At 37.5% G+C, this 26,289-nt stretch overlaps 1 protein-coding gene across 3 annotated transcripts in view; it reads right to left on the bottom strand.

The window, feature by feature from the left end:
- SPSB4 (splA/ryanodine receptor domain and SOCS box containing 4) overlaps window positions 1-26,289 on the bottom strand; it is a 188,826-nt gene that overhangs the window by 25,528 nt on the left and 137,009 nt on the right. For 2 of the 3 annotated variants that reach the window (XM_081328925.1, XM_081328924.1), the window contains exon 2: window positions 18,082-18,938. In XM_081328925.1, coding sequence (XP_081185051.1) covers window positions 18,082-18,775 — 694 coding nt within the window. In that variant the 5' untranslated portion in view covers window positions 18,776-18,938. Of the gene's footprint in view, window positions 1-18,081; window positions 18,939-20,658; window positions 20,723-26,289 lie in introns of all 3 variants that reach the window. The other variant, XM_081328923.1, reaches the window with a different exon arrangement.

Raw genomic sequence — 26,289 nt, 5'->3', positions numbered from 1 at the left:
GTGCTGTCTAGATTTGTCATGGCTTTCCTCTTCAGGAGCAAGCGTCTTTTAATTTCTTGGCTGTAGTCCCCATCTGCGGTGATCTTGGAGCCCAGGAAAATAAAATCTGTCACTACCTCCATTTCTTACCCATCTATTTGCCAGGAATTGAGAGGGTCGGATGCCATGATCTTGGTTTTCTTAAAGTTTAGTTTCAACCCAACTTTTTGCACTCTCCTTCTTCACTTGTAACAAGAGGCTCTTTACTTCCTCTTCACTTTCTGTCATTAGAGTGGTATCATCTGCATATCTTAGGTTGTTGATATTTCTCCCGGAAATTTTAGATCCAACTTTTGATTCATCTAGCCCTGCCTTTCTCATGATGTGCTCTGCATATAAGTTAAACAGGCAGGGTGACAGTATACAGCCTTGCTGGACTCCTTTTCCAATTTTGAACCAATCAGTGGTTCCGTGTCCAGTTCTCACTGTTGCTTTTTGACCTGCATATAGGTTTCTCAAGAGACAAATAAGATCCACATACTGCTGGAGTCTAGCTTGTAGGATTTTAAGCATAACTTTACTAGCATGTGAAATGCTAGTAAATGGTGCAATAGTTTGAACATTCTTTGGCACTGCCTTTCTTTGGAATTGGAATGTAAACTGATCTTTTGCAATCCTGTGGCCACTGTTGAGTTTTCCAAATTTGCTGGCAAATTGAGTGTAGCACATTTACTGCATCGTCTTTTAAGATTTTGAATAGCTCAGCTGGAATACTTTCACCTCCACTAGCTTTGTTGTTACTCATCTTTTCTAAGGTTCACTTCACTTCACATTCTAGGATGTCTGGCTCAAGGTCAGTGACCACCTCATTGTGATTATCAGGGACATTAAGCTCATTCTTGTATAGTTCTTCTGTGCAATTTTGCCACCTCTTCTTAATCTCTTCTGCCTCTGTTATGTCCCTGCCATTTTGGTCCTTTATCATGCCCATTGTTGCATTAAATGTTCCCTTCATCTCTCCAATTTTCTTGAAGAGATCTCTAGTCCTCCCTATTATATTGTTTTCTTCTATTTCTTTGCACTGTTCATTTAAGAAGGCATTCTTATCTCTTCTAGCTATTCTCTGGAATTCTGCATTCAATTGGGTGTATCTTTCTTTTTCTCCCTTGCCTTTCGCTTCCCTCCTGTCTTCAGCTATTTGCAAAGCTTTCTCAGACAGCCATTTTACTTTTTTGCATTTCTTTTTCTTTGGGATGGTTTTAGTGGCTACTTCTTGTACAGTGTTGCAAACCTCTGTCCATAGTTCTTCAGGCACTCTATCAGATCTAATTCCTTAAATCTATTTGTCACCTCTACTGTATATTTGTCAGGTATATGATTTAGTTCATACCTAAGTGGCCTAGTGCTTTCCCCTACTTTCTTCAGTTTAAGCCTAAATTTTGCAACGAGAAGCTCATGGTCTGAGCCACAGTCAGCTCTTGGTCTTGTTTTTACTGACTGTATAGAGCTTCTCCATCTTTGGCTGCAGAGCACATAGTCAATCTGATTTCTGTGTTGACCGTCTGGTGATGTCCATGTGTAGAGCCATCTCTTGGGTTGTTGGAAAAGAGTGCTTGCTATGACCAATGTATTCTCATGACAAAATTCTATCAGCCTGTGCCCTGCTTCATTTTGTACTCCAAGGCCAAACTTGCCTGTTATTCCAGTTATCTTTTGGCTTCCTACTTTAGCATTTCAATCCCCCATGATGATAAGGACATCATTTTTGGTGTTAGTTCTATAAGGTGCTGTAGGGCTTCATAGAACCGGTCAATTTCATCCTCTTCAGCACCGGTGGTTGGGGCATAGACTTGGACTACTGTGATATTGAATGGTTTGCCTTGGATTCGAACTGAGATCATTCTGTCATTTTGGGGATTGTATCCCAGTATTGCTTTTCCTACTCTTTTATTGACTATGAAGGCTATTCCATTTCTTCTGAGGTATTCTTGCCCACAGTAGTATACCTGATGGCCATCTGAATTAAATTCACCCATTCCTGTCCATTTTAGTTTGCTGATTCCTAAGATGTCAATGTTCAGTCTTGTTATCTCTTGTTTGACCACGTCCAGCTTTCCTTGATTCATGGAACTTACATTCCAGGTTCCTATAGAGAAAAAATCTTTACAGCATGGGACTTTCCTTTCACCACAAGATACATCCACAGCTGAGCGTCCTTTCGGCTTTGGCCCAGTCGCTTCATTCTTTCTGGCGCTACTAGTACTAGCCCTCTGCTCTTCCCCAGTAGCATATTGGACGCCTTCTGACCTGAGGGGCTCATCTTCCAGCGTCATATCTTTTTTCCTTTTGGTACGGTCCATGGGGTTTTCATGGCAAAGATACTGGAGTGGGTTGCTATTTCCTTCTCCAGTGGATCATGTTTTGTCAGAACTCTCTGCTGTGACCTGTCTGTCTTGGGTGGCCTTGCACGGCATAGCTCATAGCTTCATTGAATTACGCAAGCCCCTTCGCCATGACAAGGCAGTAATCCATGAAGGGGTAAAATATAGTATATTATATTTAATTAAATTTGAGTGTGAATAGGTACTTAGATATCGCAATCTAAAAATTATTGCAAAAATGATCTTTGCCTAATTAAATTTGATTCATTTGCAACATTAACCCTCATCTATGAGATAAAGTCCTTAATAGTTCAATATACTTATTTAGATCCCTTATAGCAATATAATTCCAAGAACATTTAGGTACTTTCACCTATTTATTTATGCAACGAAAGCCCCTCAAAATACTTGAGCTATTCAAAATACTGAAGCTGGAATATAGCAAAAGCATAATTGTGAAATTAAATACAGTAATTGCACGAATTTCAATAGCTGGTCAGGTGCACTACTAAGAAATTTGGAGGATATGACTTTCTTTCGTTAGAAACGAAATTTAATAGCAACTAAAGCATTTCAAGTACAAAAGAATATATTCTTCTTGGCCAAAACTAAACTTGAGATGGTAGTAGCAAAGAGGGATCCTGTTTGGTACGATGGCTAAGGTGGTGAGCTATAAACAAGGAGACTTTTAGCACAGTGGTCCCCAAACTTTTGGACACCAGTTCCATGGAAAGAGGTTTTTCCACGGACCGGAGGGTGTGTGGTTTTGTGTGCTGCCTTCATCCCACAGATGGGGCTTTGCTTATTTGTGTGGCCTGGTTGCTGGCATACCGTGGCCCAGTATCAGTCCAGAAGTTGGGGATCCCTGTTCTAGCATGAAATCCAGCTGGGTGACTTTAGATCAATCACTCTTTCTCAGTTCAGGGTTGTTGCTGTGAGGAAAACAGAAGGTGGGAAAATTAAGAACATTTGCTATTTTAAGCTGACCAAAAGTAAGGTGAGTAAAAAATTCAAATAGCCAAATTCACAGCCAAATTAATAAATAAAAAACATAAATGATGATGATAGATAGATAGATAGATAGACCAAATATTCAATGTACCATTCCTAAATTGGTTCTTTTAAATTAGATAATATTAATACAAACAGCATTGTTTAAACACCAAAAGTTGGAACAGTCATTCTAGTTTAGTTGTTTTCTTCCAGGACAGTTTGAGTTACCATTTGTGAAGTCAGCATTATTTTAAATCAATTACTGAAATCTGATCTCTCCAGACAGGATATATTTGCAACAGTGTCTATTGTGCTTTACAATAAACTGAAGAATGATTCATGCTATTTTCTTAGCCAAAGTCATATGCAGTAATCTGGAGCCATAGTGATAGCAAAACTAATACTAACTATTCTGCAGAATTTGCTGCTTCACACAGGGCTAGAAGATCTGACTAAATTTATCTGTATTATAAATATGACAGTCAATATCAAGGTACAAATTATAAATAAGTTCATTTTACTTTCTTATACATACTAACTTGTGTTAATCTTCAGTTATGACTTTGTAAATAATAACTTTTTCCTGCGTAGAATAATGTGATGGCTTTTCTTAATTTTTTTTAAAAAAGATTAAACAAGCATTTTCCTCAACCTGTTAGCAATAATACATTATATTGTCTATTTTGTCTACTTTCTACCAATATCCTCAGCTGCTAAGCACTTATTATCTCTCTTATTACCCCTAAAATATTCTTTTCAGGGAAATTTAAAGGATATTTTAAAATATCCTTTATTTTAAGGAAGCACACTTGGCCAATAAAATGTTCTGTTCTGTTGAATTTGAAATTTGAAAACTTGTAGTTAGCCGTTAAAGGCAGTATCAATAGCTAAAAGAAAATTTAAAAAGCAGCCATCATAAGGCAAACCATAATCCATTAACTGACCTCTAAAAGTTAGTAAGTATATGATTTTAAAGAAAAGAAAAGAAAAAAGAAAAGAAAAAACGTCTCAATCCTTAAGGTTAGTGTGCCAGCTCAAAGTTTATCCTGACACATGGCTTCCTATTAAAACAGATGTCATTCCGGTATTTATGTATTATTCAGGAACTGCACAGGATTTCTGAACCTAAAGCTCTGCTGTCTTTTCTTGGTGCATTATTGACTCACCCATGCAAATCGCTCAGAATTTTGGTTACTATCAACCTGAGTTAGGTGCACAAAACCTTTTCGACTTCAATAACTTATTGAGTTTAAGGAACATGGAAGCACAAGTTATGCTGGCATCTCTTAATATAATGTTGTACTTATTGTTGTTGAAATTTCTAGGGAAATTGGTCTGTTCATGTGCTTTTGGGGAGCTTAAATGTTTTGATTACCAACAACAAATAACCTATACTTATACCATTTAATGTTCTTTTAAAAAAAGAAAAAGTCAATAAAAAGTGACAACTTTATCATAAGGTGCCTATGTCAAATCTGTAATTCCTCCTTATGAGAAAATGCCAGGTGGAGAAGCCAAATCATACAGTATATTTCAGATGGATTGTATCTCTTCCTATTGATATATATGTATGTGAAATATTATAAATTGTAGAAAAAATATGGTGTCTTCATACCAGACTACACTTTTTCCAAGGACTGTTTAAAAAAAGGAAGAAATAAATTGAAATTATTTCAGTCTTGAATAACAGAAAACAGAAGAACACATGCTATAAAAGCCAAGTCAATTTTGTTTAGTTTGGCTCTATCCCAATATATGCCTTTGGCTATAGTATAGTATTCCTGCTCTCCCCATATTTAAATATTTTTAGAATTCTTGGCCAGCTAATTTTATGAATAACTCTGCCAAACTCTAACAGATTTCCAACTATTCCAATTAAAAGGTTTTCAACATATACATATACATATACATCCTCACAAGCAATGTATGTATCTGGGGAGAACAAAGAACAGAAAATGTAATTTGTGTAACTGAATAATATAGAGAGCTGTAAGTTTATAAGACAGCTGCTATTCATCTATTATTTGGAATTACGTAGTGTTTCAATGAACATGAGTTCTTTTAATGAGCCAATTGCAGACTTATGCTGATTCTGTATCAAAAAGGCTTTGTGAATCAATGTCTTTTGGCGAAAAGGAACAGTACTGCTAGCAAAGCTTTGCAATCCATGTGGAGTGTGCTAAAGTAGTATAAAAATAGACTGATGCTGTAATATGAAGATAAGAATAAGAAAATATGCAGGATAAGAATAAACTGGGATCACAAAGTTATTCTTCTGAATACATAATACATAAATATAATATTCCAGCTCACTATATATAGCTCCAGTGCTTAGCATTAGTTTTACACTATTGCAGGGGTCGGCAACCTGAAAAAGCAAAAGAGCCACTGGGAACCGGTTCCATCACACATAAAAAAAGTGGGAGCCGCGCGCGTGCATCCACGCACGCGGTTCCACTTTATCTGGACGCACCTGCACGCCAGCGGCGACGGGTCTCCGTGGTGACGGGCGCTGGGTTGCGGTGCCACCTTCAGCCCGGGCGCCGCCGGAACCACCCCCGGGACCTCCAAACCTCCGCCCAAACACCCATTTGGAGACCTGCTGGTGCCAGTTTAGAAAGCTGCCGGAGCCACCCCCGGGACCTCCAAACTGCCGCCCGAACACCCGTTTGGAGACCTGCTGGTGCCGGTTTAGAAAGCTGCTGCGTACTGCAGCAGCTTTCTAAACCGGCACCAGCAGGTCTCCAAACCGCACCTGCGCCCGAACACCAGCAGGTCTCCAAACAGGTGTTCGGGCGGAGGTGCGCGCGCACCTCCGCCCGAACACCCGTTTGGAGACCTGCTGGTGCCGGTTTAGAAAGTTGCTGCGGGCCGCGGCAGCTTTCGAAACCGGTACCAGCAGGTCTCCAAACGGGTACCGCCGCTGCCTGTTCCGAGAGGTGCGCGCGCAGCTCTCCAAACCTTTGGAGTGGTGCGCGCGCAGCTCCTCCCATTCAGAGTGGTGCGCGTGCACCTCCGCCTGTTCCGAGAGGTGCGCGTGCAGCTCTCCAAACCTTTGGAGTGGTGCGCATGCACCTCCTCCCGTTCGGAGTGGTGCGCGTGCACCGGGCGACTGGGAGCCGCAGGAGACGGCTCAAAGAGCCGCATGCGGCTCCGGAGCCGCGGGTTGCCGACCCGTGCACTATTGTAAGAATATCATCAGCTATACAAATGCAGTATCCAAATATGTCTTCAAATAATATCTAATAAAATGGTACAGCATTTTAGATAAAAAGGGGGAAAAGCTCTTGAATGAATGGAACACATATACATATAGCACTTCCTTAATCAGTTGCACCTTTTCCAGAGATCATTTGGTTTAAGAAGATGCTTAGAAATGCTATATGCAGGCCCATGAGTTCACCAAAACATTTTTTGCTAAAACAAACAGTTCAACCCTAAACACCAGTATTAAAAACTTGTTTCTGTTTTCTATCTCAAAGCTGATGTAGCAACACAGAACACAGTATTAACCTGCAGGAATTCAGTTAGTCCTTGAATAAATCAAGGGGTCGTGCAAACAAGAGAACCCCCTTCCACAGGATGCAGGCAGCACACAAAACCAATGCCCCCTCCAGTCCATGAAGAAATCTCTCTCCACGGAACCGGTCCCTGGTGTCCAAAAGATTGGGGACCTCTGCTGCAAGTCATCAGGTCATTTCAAGTTTTATCTATTTCACTTTAAGAAATGTGTGCCATAAACAAAGTTTTATTATTGATCATTGCACAGTCAGCTAGATGTTCAGAATGGATTTGGCATTTCTGTCTACCTATCGAGTCCTTACCAAGGACCTGGGATAGGCAGATGTGGATGTTTGATGGTATTACAGATATCATCGCAGGATGGAAGCAGTTCCTACTAAGGCCGCCTTTTGTAATTGACTAATGGCGTATTTATCAAAGACAATGGTGTTCAAGTGGTGCTCCAATTGTTTTGGGATTGCACCCAAGGTGCCTATTACTATTGGTACTACCCTTGCTTGCCTTTGCCACAGTCTTTCTATTTCTATTTGTAGGTCTTTGTATTTTGTTTTCCAGTTCTTTCTCATCTATTCTGCTGTCTCCAGGCACTGCCATGTCCACTATCCAGACTTTTTTGTCTTTCTTATCGACAATTGTTAAGTCCGGGGTGTTATGTTGCAGGTGCTTTTCTGTTTGAATTCTGAAGTCCCAGAGCAGTTTATCATTTTCTATGACTTTCTCTATTTAATGATCCTACCAGCTCCATGTAACACTTTTTTAACCAGCATTTTAGAACATTGCCCAATATTCTTTATAAGGTATTTCTATAATTAATATTCTTAATAATATAGTACCATATGTGATTACTTTTAATTATAAATTATAACTCCAGAAAATAATAAAAATTCTACTATTTTTACAGAATTAAAATTTAAAAAGGTAAAGTCCCTGCAGATTTTACTCTAGTTGTTGCTGACTACAGGGTGCAGTGCTCACCTCCGTTTCGAGGTCATTGAGCCAGCACTGTTTGAAGACCTGTGCCAGTATGACACCACACAGTACTGTTACCTTTCCACTGGTAGCTATTTATCTACTTGCATTTTGCATGCTTTCAAACTGCTACATTAGCAGGAACTAGGGCAAGAATAGGAGCTCACCCCATCTTAACTGCTGACCACATCACCCAGAAATAAAATATCAGAATTAAATTAACATTTGAAAATATATAAACTACCTTTTTAATAGAATAAAAACACCAGACTAGTAGAACAGCTTTCCAACTCTATCTTCTTCATGCATCTTTATAGGTTAAAAAATTCAATTATTTCCAGAAATATTACACTGTTTTCTGAAATCCTCTCTCTCACAGAGAGATATACAGTATGTATTTTTAAATAGCTAATCAGCTGAATGAGTACTTCCATTTTTTCAGACATAGGCATGGAAATAATAAAAAGGTCAGTGAAAGCAGGTTTTGTTATTTAAGTCTTGTCCAGCACATTGTGCACGGATCTGCTGTTACAAGTAACCATTGATAGTAGCTATAAAGAACATTAACTTGTCTATTCCTACATAAAACTACCAATTACGAAGCTATTTTTACAAGGAATGCAAGAGTGGAAAGCTTTTAATGTGGAATGGAGGATCCATGAGTATTTTTGACATTGGGCATAAGACATAATGGAAAAGCTCTCAATTACATTCTATCTAATGCCATGTTTACGTTTATATTTGTATGAAAAGGAATTAAATAGCTTCAAGTATTCATTGTGAAAAACTTTGCGCTTAAAAGTATTTCAACAATACCTCTGCCCTTCAAATGTTCTGTAATACAAACACATTGTTACAAAATAAGAAACCAATCTCTACCTAACGGCTCTTTTGTGATTTACATTTTTAGAAGAACTTCCAGAAACAGGATTTGCTACTGTTTTATCATAGCTGCAAACTATGACTGTCCTTGTTTTCTAGTTCTCATTATTGGACAACATCCAAAATTCTACCATATATGTGTGTATACATGTAGATAGATAGATCTCCAAATTTTAAAGTGTCACAATATCAAATATGTTTATTAATTGAAGGAACTATGCAATCTACACTGTTCAAACCACTATGACATGAAACTGAGATAAAAATCTCTATAACACATAGTATTTGAACCTGGTTCTATTTATCTATTTGGAATAAATTGCAATTAATTTTTAATTTAATTAATTTTTAATTTAATTTAATTTAATTAATTAATTAAAAGATAAACCTGGTGAAGTCTTCTCTAAATTAGAAGTCCACCTATCTAGTTGCAAGAAATTTCTTAAATGCATTATATAGTACGCATGTTATAAAACTGTCTTGCATTTTACTTTAGTCTGTTTTTCACTAGGAAACCTTTAAGTGAGAAGTGCAACAATATCTATCAATAGCCAGTTTTCAGTTTCATAAATCCTTATCGCATATACTCTTATTTTTCTCTTTACTCTATTGCATAGAATCCAGCCATAGTCTATCTGAAAGTATAAGATATCCTATTCTGAGTTAAGTTGATTGGTTTTTTCCTGCTGATCTTCCCAATGACACAATATTCTTGCTGAGGTAGATGAGGATCAGAACTCCACATCAATTTCAAAAGATTTATATAAATGTGCCATAATACTGACAGTTTGATCAGAAGTTTCCTGCAAATAGCTGATTGGAATTCTAATGACAATCCTGAAGGGTAGGACATTCAGAGATATACAAGATAGGTAAAAAAGATTCAGTGACTTATTTAATTTTATTTTGAACCAAGTCCCACTGTTAGTTCAATGACTAAAGCACTGTCAGTTATACTTTCAGTAAAGTTTGTCTCTTACCCAATTTTTAATCTAGAACTGAAACTGATCACCTACTTAATTATTCATCAAATGTCATAGTTTGTCCATGTGGATCAATTAATGGTGTGTGAAAGCTGAAAAGATAGGAAAGGAGAAGCCTCAGAACCGAGCAAAAAGCAGTTTAAAAACTTGTGGTTCTTCACAAAAGATCAACAAAAAGCAGCTAAAAATCTGAAGCCAGGGACTGCATGTGTATGTTGTTTTTTTGTAGTTGTTTGATTCTGTAATAACATATCTTATCAAAGTAAATCCTTAAATTCATCTACGTGTGCTTATTTTCAGAAATAGGATTATCACAAAGGGTTAGGGTACAACTACCTGGTGGGATAAATGACATTTTAAATTTAAACAGAGGAAATGGAATAAACAAAAGGTATTATGTATTTTTCCAATTATTTTATCAGTGCAATATTATGATGAAAAAATGTAATTAAAAGAGTACAACAGGCTTCAATGAAAAGCATGCAGGTAATGTAGCATTCTTTTCACAATATGATATTAGTGTCCCAATCTTTCTTTTCAATATTCATATCTGCTCCTTATTCTTTCTTTTACCCTGATCAGTATTATTTGTTATTCAGCAGACTGCCTGGGTGAATCAGTGAATCACTTAATTCACTGTGCATCTTTTTCACTGTTAAGAGGAAACCAGGCATTATGTTTTCATTTTCAAACCAGGCATTATGTTTTCATTTTCAAAGAGATACAGCAGGGGTTCCCAACACCCAGTCCGTGGACCAGTACCAGGCCATGGAATGCCAGCAACTAGGCTGCACAAACAAGCAAAGCCCTATCCACGGGATGCAGGCAGCACACAAAACCAGGGCCCCTCCGGTCCACGGAAAAACTTCTCTCCACAGAACTGGTCCCTGATGCCCAAAAGGTTGGGATCTCTGAGGTACAGCATAATTCCCCTAAACATTTGTGACAGCAAACGTATGTGTAGAACATTGACCCTAGAGTCACTTGCAACAGTATTTAACTCATTCAAGAGTTTTAAAATAGTCTATTAGCTTTTTTTTATCTTTATCTCTCCTCATGTTCGCCAATAAAATACAAAGTATTAATTAGAGATGTGCTACATGTTTAGAACTTTAAATGGCCTTTTAAAGATTTTGAGCCTGAAACAAAAATAATGTTTCTTGAAAGTTTTATTCTGAGGCTGGAACAAAATTTGGCTTTTTCATTCTAGCATGGAAACAAAGGTTGGTTGTTCTAAGTAGTAACATTCTAAGTACATAGGAAGCAATTGTGAAATCAAGTGTTCAGGTTTGAAAGTGAGTGTTTAAAGTGTTCTGATTACAAAGTAAAAAAGTCCTTGTTTGAAGGCAGGATCAAAACCTTCCAGCTGCTTTCAATTTTCTTCTGATGCAACACAGCCAACTGTGTTTGACATCAGCCTTGAAACAATGCATATGGTTCTTCCAAAATGATGTACCATTCCTTTTGTAAATCAGTTAAGAAAGGATCTCCTAACCATGCTTACTGGTTCATTTGAATGTAATCCAAAATACCCTTTTCAACTTGCTTGCCATACCAAAAAGTATTTTTGAAAAGATTTTCTCAAAATATCAATTTAAATAAATATTTTCCTAATAAAGAGAAATAATATGTACCTACAGAATTTCCTGCATTGCATATACAAGGTAGTAATCTATAATTAAGAGGGACGCAGTGGCTCAGTGGGTTAGGACGCTGAGCTTGTCAATGAGATGGTTGGCAGTTTGGCGGGTCGAATCCTGAGTGCCGCATAGCAAAGTGAGCGCCTGTTACTCGTCCTAGCTTCTGCCAACCTAGCAGTTCGAAAGCATGTAAGTAGAAAAATAGGGACCACTACAGTGGGAAGGTAACAGCGTTCTGTGTGCCTTTGGCATCTAGTCATGCCGGCCACATGACCACGGAGACGTCCTCAGACAAGTGCTGGCTCTTTGGCTTTGAAACAGAGATGAGCACCAGCCCCTAGAGTTGGAAACGACTAGCACGCATGTGCGGGGGAACCTTTACCTTAATCTATAATTAAATACATTTATTAGGTTTAAGAAGAGTCCACAAAAATTAATTCTAAACTACATGCTTCGGGGAACATTTTTTCTCAAACCAATTACAAGCTTATAAAATCTATAAAAAAATTCTCCCAATATATTGTGTATATGGTCTGCTCTGTGCATTTTTTCCCATAATACATTTGAGTTTGCTCAATAAAGTTATAAAGAGGGAGAGGCCAGAATGTAACTAACAGGGAGATATGGAATATCAGTTATGATACTGCTGATTTCTGAAAAAAGGGCATTTTTTTCTTCATGATTAACTTGTTTTTGTTTCTGAAACTGACATATCTTAACATTATACAAGAACAAAAATTTCACCTAATCATGGAAAAGCTTAGTGATTTGTTTAATAAATATCACCATAATTATCTGATATCCTTCCAACTACACCGGCCAATTATTTTTGATGGCTTAGATCAAGGGTATCAAATCCTGGCCCATGGGCCGGACACATAATCCAAAAGCCACGCCCACCCCATTGCCAGCAATGGCAAAACTGTCCTGATACGTTGCGCAACGTCACGTGATGTCACGAATTTGACATGTCTGGCTTAATTGTCATTTATTCAATTAACCATGGTTAAGGAAATCACAGTTTCCTTCAAGGTGTGAACACAATCATAAGCTCCATGCTCAACGTATGTACATGTGTGTCTGCTTTTTTAATTTCTGCATATTTGAACTGAACCTACAAAAGTGATTCTATATGCTCATTCAACCAAATACACTTAACAGGTTAACAGCCCTGATAATCACAAGAACTACATAAGTAATTTTAGTGACATGCTTAAGAATAGGGAAGATAGCCAGATTTACAAGGACACTGTAATTTAAGGGCAACTTCTCTGTCGTCGTTCCCATACTGCTTTTAAGCATACTATATGAGAAGAAGAGGCTGAGATGGAAGGTGGGGTTAAATGTGTCAACAGTTTGGAGACACTGCATTTGTTGACCCTTATCTATTGCCAATTGAGCTTTGACCATTAGTTGACTAGATTCTTATATCAGAGGTAGCAATAATAAACTCTTCTGTGCTCGATCTCAGTGAATGCTCCTGGTTATTTGCACGACATATACTTGTGTGCAGGTAAATGCCTTGTGTATGGATCGGATCTTCTGTACTTAATGTTACTAGTGGATCTCAAGTGCCAATAAAAACAACCTAAACAAAGACCTGAAACCAACTAACTTATGACTTAAAGATAAAAGTAAGATTTACTTAAGCTAAACTTAAGTCAACCATCCTGAACTTTCTTGAGCGATCATTCAAGTACTATCCAGGATTGAGTAAACATAGCTACTATATCCAGACAAGGTTAATCAGCTGCTGCTCCCCAATGAGATACAGTAATAAAACTGGGAAAATATATTCCATACCATCATTACTACAAGTTTCATTAGTCAACAATTAATCAATAATTTATACATAGATGTAAATAATCAAATGTTAGAGAAACATTCAAGTTACAGATCTCCCTTACATTTCACTTACATTTCACTTTCCTTTCCCATTGAAGCAAACATGAAAGAAAGATGCATGTCTAATAACTAGATATAGCAGCAAAAGCAAAATTAGTTTGAAACATCAGAACAGCAAGGATGCTGACCCCCACTGAAGAATTTACAGGATGATCTGACAAACTGCTGCAAACATGTAAATGTGCTACTAATTTTCTGTCTACAAAGACAATAATTTTATCCATTAATTTGGTAGGCTGTCTGAGAAACACAAAGCAGATTATCACAATCTGCATTTGCATTTTTTTCAGCAACTAATTGGGACATAATGGATATTCAAAGGTCAATATGGTCATCAGTAAATTGCTAAGATGATTATTTCTGTCTTGCATTAAAATGTCATTTTGCTTTTAAATGACTATTTTTTTCTGAGAGCACCATACTAATAAAATGAATAACATCATGCATTAATTTTCCTTTCAGTTAAATCTCACTTAATGCTCATGTTAAAGTGAGGTAACTAACATTCAATATGGATTTTTGAACATAGAACTTTTTAACATTTATATTTTAGTATATTTTATTAATCTAGATGAAATAATACTGTATATATTTCTACTGTAGTCCATGTGTGATATGCCATAAAAAATAAATAATAAATCCAATATGAACTTTACAACTCACTTACAAAGAGAATTATAGGTTGCCCTCACTTAACTATGGTAACTGGACTGGCAAACTCTGTCACTAAGTGACATGATTATAAAGAACAACATCATGTGACTGCCCTGACTTATGGTGGCAGTTGCGGCAGTCCCGGTTGTTGTCCTTAGGTGAATCTGCCCTGTGATGAGCAAAAAATACCTTCACTAGATGTCTACCTCATGACATTCTCAAGATTTTAAGTACCAGGTAGTCCTCAACTTACAACAGTTCATTCAGTAACCGTTCAAAGTTACACCGGCACTGAAAAAACTAACTTATGACCATTTTTCAGTTATAACCTTTGAAGCATCCCCATGATCATGTGATCAAAATTCAGATGCTTGGCAACTGGTTCTTACTTAAGACCGTTGCTGTGTCCCAAGGTCATGTGATCAGCTTTTGCAACCTTTGGACAAGTAAATTCAATAGAGAAACAAGATTCACTTAACAACTAGGTTACTAACTTATCAACTTAGGGTCATTTCCATTCAGTCAGCTTTTATCAGCTTTCCAGTGAAATGCCAGCCATTTTTCAACCTTAAGTCAAAACATTTATTTATCTGTAGCTCACCTTCATTATAGCTCACCGGGTGAGATTCAAGGTGCTGGTAATGACCTATAAAGCCCTAAATGGCTTGGGTCCAGATTATCTAAGGGAACACCTGCTGCCGGCATCAACTTCCCATTGTCCTGTGCGCTCCCACAAGGAGGGCCTTCTCAGGGTACTGCCGGTTAAGGAATGCCGGCGTGTTATTCCCAGGGGAAGGGCATTCTCTGTGGGCGCGCTGGCCCTATGGAACCAACTTCCCACAGAACTCAGGACTGCCCCCGACCTTCGCTCATTTCGCCGGGACTTGAAAACTTGGCTCTTCGAGCTGTTTGGCCCAGACTGAGGGGTTTTAATTTAATTTAATTTAATTGGGTTTTAGTTTTAATTTCAGGGACTGGAATTTAATTAATAGTTTTAATTGATTTTAATTTTTGTATGCTATGTTTTTTAATTTTCCCTGTAAACCGCCCTGAGTCCTACGGGAATAGGGCGGTATATAAATTTAAATAATAAATAATAAATAAATAAATTATTTTTTACAAATAACTGAACATGGCAAACATATCTAACACACCTCTCTCCTCCTATTTTCCCAGCAACAATAACCCTGTGAAGTGGGTTGGGCCAAGAGAAAGGGTCTGGCCCAAAGCTACCTAGCTGGCTTTCATGACTAAGGCGAGACTTGAATTCAGAGCCTCCTGCTTTCTATCCTTCTGCCTTAACCATTAGATATTTTCCCATTTCAATCCAATTATCTATAAAACTTTTGCTCTTTCCTTCTTACTTTTCTACAAATTACCATTTTTCTTGTAAAATACAATAACTGTGAACTGCCTAAAATTGAACTCATGAAACTCCTAATGGAAAAAGGTAAGATAGAAGGGCTAAAAATGGTAAAAAGCAAGCTTTCCAGTTTGTGAAAAAATCTTTTCATTTTATGATTGTAGATAACTTAATGACACTGCTGTTTCAGATTAAACTAACTATGCATTTTAATTTTTAATGCTTTAATGTTTATACTATTGTATTTGCTCTTATTTTTCTAAACTTTGTTCACTGCCCAGAGTCATTTGGTGAGATGGGTTAACCATATAAAACAAACAAATACATAAATAAATAAATAAAAGTTGAGATTATTTTACCGGACTAAATTGGCTCAAGTTCTTCCAAATACTCCACAGATAAAAATTGGTATGACATTTAAAATAAAAGAACAAAGCATATCCTATAGAAATTATGATTTCTTCCCTAGTTAAAATGAATGTTTCTTTATTAAAACATTAAAATGTATTTATTTCCATAATAGTTTTCAGCTTAATCTCTGTTCAAAGATCGTACCGTTTAGTGACATTCAGCCCCAACAAGCCACTTCAAGGTAAATTTGGAAAGCATTGGATTAAAGATGGAACCTCTTCTTGCACATCTTCTTGTGTCACTCAATGTGAAAAATTCAAAATCGAGAAGATGAGAGGTAGACTTTAACCTACAACTATAACTGAGTCAAGAATTATGCTCATTAGTCATGCCGGTCATTAAGCAGGTCACCATGTGACTACACCCAATTTTATGAGCTTTTTTACAGTGGCCATTAAGAAACATGGCAGTTGTGAAGAAAACTCATTGTTTGCAATGTCTGTTTTTTGCCGGAAACCATCAGTAAATGCTGGTTTCTGGCAAAAAAAACCCATCATAAATCATGGTCATGTAACTTGCATGGATGGTGCAAATGACCGTAAATGAGAGTTGGTTTTTGAGTATGCAGAATGCAGTCATGTGACTTGGGGGGAATTAATCATCAGAACTTTAATCCGGATTGTAAGTAGTTTGGGGGAGGGGGTCTGATCTAACTCTGAATTGTTACTAAGCGATTCGTAGTAAGTCGAGAACGTATTATATATGCACACACACATGGCAGCAGAGACCACATGAATTGCCTATTAGTTTTAATCCAGTATTTCTCAACCTCAGCAACTTTAAGATATCTGGACTTCAAATTCCAGAATTCCCCAGGCAGCATGCATACTATACAAACTCTGAGAAATACCGGTTTAATTAATTTGAAATTTTTCAGCATTTAAGCAAATAGCTAAATGGTGCTCAGAATGGATTTGTACCTGTCAATCATACGAAGACATTATTTCAGAAATGTATGATGTTTAGCATTGGAAAGCTCAGTAGCTGCGAAGGAACACACTGTATTTAGTTCTTACTTAATACAAATGGGGGGAGGAATTCTCTAAAATCAAAAAATAAAGCATATTTTGTCATTCTTGTAGGTGCCAAAATGACAAATGAGACCTTGAATCTATGGTAATTGCGGGAGCTTACTGCTGTTGTCTTTCTTCCAGGACTTGCTTCCCTCTTTCTCACACAGCAACACATCTGTACTTGCTCTTCCTTTTCTTCCTTCAGTTACAGCACATCTGCCACTTGCATTCAGTTGCATACATGGCTTTTCATGACAGCTGATTGAGCTAGAGATGAACCCTACTTATGCCAAATGGCTCTTGCCAGCTTCAGTGCAAGTTGTTCACAACCAATGGCCTCCTGCTCACAAGCCACTCATAATGACTGCACTGCTTTTGTATAGAACTTTTTCTTCAAGGATTTAAAAAAAGAAAAAGAAAAAAGGAAAAAAAAGAGCACAACTCATCCCTATATCACCAGAAACCTAGAAGGATACGTGGGTTTTGGGTTTTGCAGGGACCTTTTGCGGTGCCGCAGACTGCTTATACTTCGCTTTGCTGTGAGTAATTAAAAAAAACACTAACATGCAGTGATACAACTCAGAGGCGCCTCAATCAAGAAGACTATGAAAGAACTGCGCCTAATGGAGAAAACAGCATGAGTCACATCATGCAAATGGAACAACTCTCTGCTTTTCCAGCTCAGCAAGCAGCTCTGAAGGCCAGCTGCTATGAGAAAGCCACATAGAGTCTCCCAATTGAGCTGACCCAATGACCTCCAGTATTGCATGCAAGAAGAAAGGTGAAGGCAGTACAAATATACTGCAGCACTAACTTTTACAAAGCCCACCCACACAAAAGCCTATCATTTTTGTGAATGTACAGAAAAAAAGAAAGTAAGGAAAAACCACAGATGCAAGACAATCATTATGCATATAACTTAGAAGTTATATGTAGACTCAATATGTAGACTTCCTGTATTACTCAATCTACTTACTAAGTTTGAATCCCAAAGACAGATGTAAATTTTGCAAAACCCTTTATTCTAGAATATCAATGGGATTTGTGTGGGTTTTTCACAATCAACACTTACTACTGCAGAATTCTGTAAAGAAACAAAATAAAAAAACCCCACTGCATTCATTCTATTTTGGGCCCTTATATCACCCACATACACATAATAAAGAGGAAACAGCATTCCTTTTAGAACTACTGTAATTCCTATTTTCCTGCAGCTCAAAGCTGCAGCTATCAACACAGTGATGAGCCCTAGAGATAGATATAGAACAGCAGGTGTACTTTTGCCTTGTCAGTCCATTTCACATGGAGACAATGTCAGCTTGGCAATGTAACAATTATCTTTACATATTCTGGAAAGAAGAATAAAAATGTTAATGTAACACTTACGATCAAGCCCATTGACATATCTCATTGTAATTTCACAGTGCCCCCATACTGCACTGACTATGGGATACAGTTTTTTCCCTTTTAAGCCCCTGAAGGCCACTCCAAGATACTGTCCATCCACAATGAAGCTAAGGGTTCCTTCATCCATATCCAAAACCACCAATAAGGAGTCTGGAAGTACAAAAGACTCATCTGGTTCCAAAAACACAGGATAGGTCACTCCAGGCTGGTTTTTGCAGTTGTGGTAAAGTTTGTTCCGTCCAAGGTCCCAGCCCCATGATTCACTATTGCTACCAACCAATGATGTATATCCTACAGAATGCAAAGGGGCTTCTGCCGTTGAGATCCCAACTACCGCGTGTGTTCCTCGTTGCCTTGTGGGCCAGTGAATCTGCCAAACATGGAGTCCCCTTGTGTAGCCAACTTTTCCCCTGATGCAATCTGTGCTTTGGGCAACCGGGTGTCTATGAAAGGTTAGTCTGTCCTCTTCCTTCACAAATATATTTAAGGATCGATCTTCGTTGTTCCAAGCATGTTTGTATTGGACTTCCAAGTGGGCTGGGGGCATATCCAGCAACATATCCAATCGTGCAGGCTTGCAGAAATCTGGTCCCCTCAATTCTCGTTTAACTGGTCTATATGGGGGATCCCGAACATCCACAGACTTTATGCTCCCTGAGATTTTTTGGCCCATCGCTCAGCTGCAGTTTGCTTGGTTGCAGGGAGTGAAGGGTAGATGTGGGCCCAGTGTCAAGTCATGAAAGCACTTTCAAGCTGAGCCAATGACTCACTATGCACCAACTTGATTTACTCCTTTCTGGACTCTTTCAGAGCCAATGTTTTCTGAAAACACACTTCTGAAATAAAGCAGAAAGTCACCAGTTAAAAAGTAGCCAACTTATAAACCACATAATTATTCTTTCAAAAGAAAAACAGAAAGGAAAACAGGAGAAGGGGGATTTGTGCCAAGTTGCTTTAAAATTAAGACTTAACTATTCTCAGCTTCATGGCCTTTGTACTTCAGTGCTCCTTAACCAGACTGTCAGCTGGATATATTGAGTCTACAGTTTAAGAGCACAGACAGTCATTTCCTTTTTTCCACAACAGACATTCCACACCTTTTGCCCTTCCACCCAGAGTCTAGTCAAGAGGGATGTGACACTGTACAAACAGCTTGCCCCTATTATCAGGTATTTTCACTTCTAATTCTTTATTTTACCTTAAAGACATTCTTTATGCAAACACTCGCTTTTACCTCTTTCTCTTATTAAATCTACCTTTTATTCCAAGGAGATGCAGACAAGCATGTTCATACGATAGCAAAAAAAAGATGAAACCACCATGTTTCCTATAAAAATATGTAAAGCTTAACATCTCAACAATTAATATAGCTTTAGAAATTTATGTAGGTGTTTTTTGATCAGCAAGTCCTATGAATTGTTTTGTTTCAAAATTAGAAGCAAAGCTATTAAAAAGTATTGTTGCTATATTGAACCACTTATTCCATTATATCACATTGGACCTCACCTTTACATATGTTTGGTATAATTCCCTTATCATAGAATTTTCTCCTTAATCAAGCTTTTTAATCATATTACTATAAAAGAAGCATACAATTTCATAACTATATTCTATACAAAGAATAATGTATCATGATTTGTATGGAAGAGCTGTTCTGCAAGTAAAATACTCTGATTAGAACTACAAAATACACTATTCAGATGAACGTTTCTAGACTCCAGATAATGTATATTTTTACAGGTAGTGCTTGAATTATGATGTTAATTGGAACTGGAATTTCCATCACTAAGCAATGCTGTTGTTAGACAAAAAATCACACATTCATATTGCTTAGTAATGGCAATTCCAATACTCCGCTGTGCTGTTATTAACTGAATCCTGCCAGTAGTTAGGTGAGGACTCAGCCCAAGCTAGGTCATTTTTGGCTTTGTTTCTTTCAGCCCCCCAAGCTTCAGTATGATAAGGGATCTCACCACCACCATCTGCCTATCTCCTCTCTATCTTTGTCCATTGGTTGCCCTTCACAGAGGTACTCTTCAGCAGCAGTGGTGGCACAGTTAGCATGTTCTGTTCTTGTGATGCTTCAGAAGGCCTCAGAACACATTTGACGGCTTTCCAAACATCCTGAGAATGGAGCATAGTATTTGCTGAATGGAAGGTGCACCATTCTTGTGTTGCTTCAGAAGATCTTAGCTATGTAGGCAGAGGTCCTCAACCTTTTGAGCACCAGGGACTGGTTTCATGGAGAGAGGTTTTTCTGCGGACCGGAGGGGGCGTGGTTTCATGTACTGCCTGTATCCCACAGATGGGGCTTTGCTTGTTTGCGCGGGCCGGTTTCTGGCATGCCGCGGGCCGGTGTCGGTCCACAGATTGAGGGTTGGGGACCCCTGATGTAAGGTGTCCAAAAAGAGCAGAGATGGGAGAAGAGCTAGGTGGGTTTGTGGGAATTGAAGGCCTCTGCATTTATAAGTGCAGGCAGGCTCTCAAGTTTTCAAATTTTGTTCACGCAACTATGGGGATGCTGCATGCTGGTGCTCAGGAACTAAGTGTACGTACCATTCATTCAGTGCCTCCGTAACTTCAAACACTCAATGATAAATGGTCACAACTCAAGGATTACCTGTACAATAAGAGTAAAACTAATTTATTTCACAAATCAGAGTTTCATATTCAGTTCCATTATGCCTTCCTACTCATATTGTCTCATTAAGGCTATTTAATTACATAATTCAATTATATATTACGTTGTGAGTAAACATTCTCACAAATTGACCTTTTAAAAAAAAATAAACATGGTCTTTAAAATTCTCTGAGCTTGATTTTGAATTGCAAACATTACCATACTAGATACTATCATCAATAAAGATGTGGAACAGTAAAGTTTGATGGCTAGCAAATGTTATGTAAGTATGTTTACGCTAGGTTATTTGTAAAACCACCTTTTGTCTGTTATTTCTACTTTGCCCACAAGAACTAGCAGAGAGGGCATGTACTGGATCCCATTATTAAACAGTCATCCTATTGGAACCAAGAGTTGTGCCTTTTATGTGGCAGCACCTACCTTGTGGAACAACACCTCTCCCCCCACCTCCAAGATACAGATGGTCTCGACTCTGTAAATTTGACTATCTCCCCAGGTATTTGAGCCAAGTTAGGCAAGCTCTGTTATTTATGTGATTTTAGGATTGAAAGGTATCATTTGTGAGCATCATGAGCTTTTTAACTGTTTTGCATTTAATTTTTGTACAGCACTCAAAGTCACTGTTGTAAAATGGGTGCATTTGATGGTTGTAGTTTCCCAGGATCATGCAATCACCCTCTGTGACCTTCCCAGCTGACTTCAGAGAAGTGAAGTTAATGAGGGAAGCCAGATTCACTGAACACCATGTGATTCATTAACAACTGCAGTGATATAATAACAACCTTGGCAAAAAAGGCTGTAAAATTGGGTGCAACTCACTCAACAATCAACTTGCTTAGTCACAGAAATTCTGATCCCAATTGTGCTTGCAAATCGGTAAAGTTGTGTTATGAAAGTAAATGTTATTTGGAACTAGTACTGGGATGGCAACCTCTAAAAAAGCCCAGGGCTAGACCTTTGAAAAGTTTAAAAAGAAAAAAAAAAGAAATAAAACCATCATAGACGAGTTCAGTTGAAAATAATTTCTGTATAGTTGCCAAGAAAACATGTAGTGATCAGTAGCTGAAATCAGCTCAAGGGAGTCTTTATCTTTCTATAAGACTGGAAGCTTACAAAATGGAATAAATATTTTATTTCATAAAAGATGATGGATTTTATTCCATAGAAGATTATACCATACATTGTAGCAAATACCATCTGGCTAAGAACCTCTGAACAATATTATGTAACCCAGATGCTTAAAGTTGTCATAGTGCATTAGGCTAATCTCAAATGAAGCATGGTTTAATCTTACAATCAATATCTCAAGATAATTTGCCTTGCTAAAGAAAGTTGGTAAATGAAAAAAGATAATTGTTAATTATTCTGTCTTTAGTCACCACTGGTGGTTCAAATTGTATGCCTTAAATAGGCTATTTTTAAAACTAAGTCCAAATCCTTATATATTCTCGGCCAACTTGATTGTTATAGTCAAGGATGATAGTAACTGAGATTCAAGATATCTAAATAATGTTATACAAAATGAGGTAATTTAGGATTATTTTCCAAAAACCTGAGAAAATGTGTTCAGTGATTGTGAGGTGAGCAGCATCTACTGTATTTTTTTGCCCTTCTACTCAATTCTCAGAGACTGCCTGGACAAGTTCCTGCAGTTTTGTTAACAATTTTTTTCAGAAGTGGTTTGCCACTATCTCCTTCCTAGAGCTACCTGCAATATCTGGAGCTGAGATAATGAATTCCCCTACATTACATGACAAATTGCTATTTTTAAGATTTCATATCACTAGTTAAGTCATGTCATATCTGAAGGCCTATATCGTTGCTAAAATGTTTTTTAATATTTTTTGCTTAGCTCTTAATGAATTGCTGGAAGAAAAAAAATAAGTTATTTAAAGTACTATAGGGGTAAAAATATTTTTGTGGTTTCACATGTATATGTAATGGAAAAAATACTCAGGATAGCAGCTCTGTTTGCCCATAGCAGAGAGAAATCCAAATTGAAGCAGGAAAAGGAGTGTTAGTTTTATTTCCCAGCGTTTTTCATGGAACTGCCAAGATATTAAATAGGCATTATTGTCAGTACCAATAGTGAAACCTTGCAAAAATTAAGTTGGGCAGACAGAATTCCACTATTGAAAATGCACCTGTATCACAAGAACATCAGACAGAATACATTGAAAGCCAGTGAGATTATCATGTTTAATTGTGAAGAAAGATACTATGAAAATAGTGACAAAACTAAAGAGTATCATGGTGAATTCATATTAAACCAGAGTCAATAATATAGTTCGGTCCTCATCTGCATAGTTGTCCAGGCAGTTTCTGAGAACTGGATCCAAATAATTGGAAGAAAAAAGATTTCATTTTTGGAGAAGGCTTTTTAAATTTGAAAATTCCTTCCATTAATATCTGTGGCACATTTGTTTTACATTCCAAGTACTATTATAAAAACTTTGTTTTCTTTTTTCAAATACTGTAGCTGCTACTTCTCTACTAGGTGTTGCTGTGGATTTTGCTCCGCTAGTCATAGCTGACTTTAGGGGGAGGCGCTTATCTCCATTTCTTTAAGCCATTGAGTTAGCATCGTCCAAAGATGTTTCTGCAGAACGGAACATGGAATGCTGAAGTGGTACCTATTTATCTACTTACATTTTCCACTTAAGTGTTACCTATTTATCAACTGGCATTTACATGCTTTTGAACTACTAGGTTGGCAGGAGCTGAGGCAAGTGATGGGAGCTCACTCTGTCACACAGTGGTAGGGCTTGAACTGCTGGAGCATAGACTTTTCTAGCATCATTTAAGCCACTGAAGCACTGTGCCTTTTAGAACAAATTAGCAATTATTGCAAAAATCATTTCCATACATATACATAATCATCCAATATTCCATTTATCAACATGAATACTTATTAGTTTTCCTGCCTATCAGCTTACCTTACAACAATTATTATTTTTTCTTATCCTGGGTTTAGTATTAAAGTACAATGGCAATATTCTCCTGTCACAATAATTGAATTTATAGTTATTTTACCAATCCTACTCTGCAAGCAACTCTAAAAGATTAATATAGGACACCTCTGAGGTTTGCACACCTACCAGATGTAACAAATCTGGAGAACACTGCGCCAGCCAACATGGCTTTTTCTATGGACAATTTGCTTTTCATTTGCCACCTTTTTGCTCTACCCAATTCTTCAAAATATATATATAAATGAGCCTACATACCGAAAAAAACCAAACACATGCTATTAGTGCAATATTTTATTTACAAGCATTACTTGAGTCCTGCATAGGTTCCAGAGGCAATTGCAGAAAACAAATAAATAAATATACGTTCATAGTCCAATGTCTTCTTTGCTGGTGTACCTATTTGTCCAGTAAAAAAAAAAAGAACCTTCCCCAAAAAGGTTGGTGGAAGAGGGTGTCCTGCAGGGATACTTGGAATAACCTGAGTGATGTTTTGTGATTACAGACATTACTTCAAAGTATTGGGTTGCAAACTTTTGCTGATATAAACAAACTTGTCTGTAACCTGAAATTGGGACAAGCAAGCAAGGGTCTGCTTCTGGTGTGCCGCAGAATATGTGGCAAATTGGAAACCAACTTCCTCTCAACCTCTCCCAATTTCTGGGCCCTTGGAGTTGTGGACAGGTGCAACAGAGTTCTCACCCCACACAGATTGTGCTCTTATGGCACATCTAATAGGTCTGGGCTGTGGAGGGGAAGAACAAAGGAAAAGAAGTCAGAAGATGAGAAAGAGACAACTTCCAGCACACTGAATGGGTATGTGGTGTGCCAAAACCCAACTTTCTCCTGTCCTCTCTCCCTTGGTCCTATCATCTTCCCCTTCTTTTAAGCTTAGAAGCTACTCTGGAAGACAAAATGGTAGCAGTAGAAATTACCATGAGGCTACCCCAAAGCAGGAAGCATTGCCAGAATAAACCCAGAAAACTCCTGGAATTGGAGGTTTAAGACTTCCTATTTTTACTCCAACAAAATTAGACATTCATTACAACACAGCTTTGCTCTAGCACACAAAGTGATTACTGTTTCAGGCTCACAAGCCTGAAACAATTGATTTCAAAATATAATACATGGATCATACAGTCAGTTATGGCATATCAGATCAAAGAGGAAAGAGAAGAAATAAGTGTATACAATCAGGGTTGATTTAACTATAATTTATAGGCCTATTTTATTTTATCATACTTACTTTGAAAATAAACATACTTTCATTCAGCAGAAGATCTATGGCTAGATGATTATTTTAAAAAGGTAAAATACCTGACATAAGTTTTTTGCAAGCTCTTTTAAAAAATATATGGAAAAGCTAGATTAATCCATATAAGGCACAGGTGTCAAACTCGTGATGTCACATGATGTGTCACGACGTATCGTGATTTTTCCCCACTGCTGGCAATGGGGTGGGTGCGGTCTTGACATGACGCATCCAGCCCACGGGTCGGCAATTTGACACCCCTCATATAGGGTAAGAACAAAAGGATTCACCAAATGCTGAATAGAAAACAATGTTGCTAGAGAGATTAAACAAATAAGCAAAGATAAAACCTTCAGGATTTTAAATGTTATTTCTGAATATCAGTTTTCCTTGAACAAACTGGCACACACATGTATGTAATGAATTAATAGTTCTACCAGTTCTATTCTGAAACCAGTCTTGTATAAATCATTAAGAAGCACTTGCGGGAGGCTAGACAGGCATTCATAGCACACCAATTAAATACATTATTAAAATATTTTAGGAGCTGACATTAGGACTGAAGACATCTGGAATTTTAGATGCAGACTGTGAGATGGGGAAAAAAATAATCTTCCTGCTTAAAAAAAAGTAAATGTTTTATCTAACATTTATCAGCATATTTTTAAAGTAATGCAGTTAATTAAATGCAAGAATAGAAAATGCCGGAAGGTATATGTAATAATTTTAATTAGACTACTAGGATAATAGTATATGCACCATAATTAAGAGTGCTTTGGACATAGCTACTGTTCTTGGCTGATAAAATGCCATTAGGTCATTATGCTTCAACGGTATATGATTAAGAAGGAAGGAGATGCAGAGAACATAGGATATTTTCCAGTCTAATCAAACCTTTCAGCTTCTTTTACTATTGGTCAACCTAGAGCCTGTTCTCAGTGTTCCAACCTATTCAGCACAAGAGTGACCAATATATTTGCATTACAGAGATATTGTGTAACATTAGGGAGAACTATCGATTGTATTTTTTTTAAAAAAAGATTAAGGGATTACAGGATACTCCCTTGAGGAAAGACTTTGCTGGCTGAATTTTGAGGAAGCTTTCAGCTAAGTACTTACAATGAGTTTTGATTGGTTTTCCAATGACAAAAGGCAAATACCCCACTGAGAACAAGCATTCTTTACTTTCAAACCTCTACTATTATCTGTTGATTATGCAACAATGCTTTCAACAAAGACTTTGGTGGTAAAGGAAACTGGCAGAGTGAGTATCTCTTTATGCTATGTAGTGACACTGTTGGTGAATTTCAATTATAGGAACATGA

This window comes from Vipera berus (genome assembly GCF_964194415.1).
Source record: "Vipera berus genome assembly, chromosome: 5".
NCBI classification, from domain to species: Eukaryota; Metazoa; Chordata; class Lepidosauria; order Squamata; family Viperidae; genus Vipera; species Vipera berus.
This window is presented reverse-complemented; position numbering and strand designations above follow the sequence as displayed.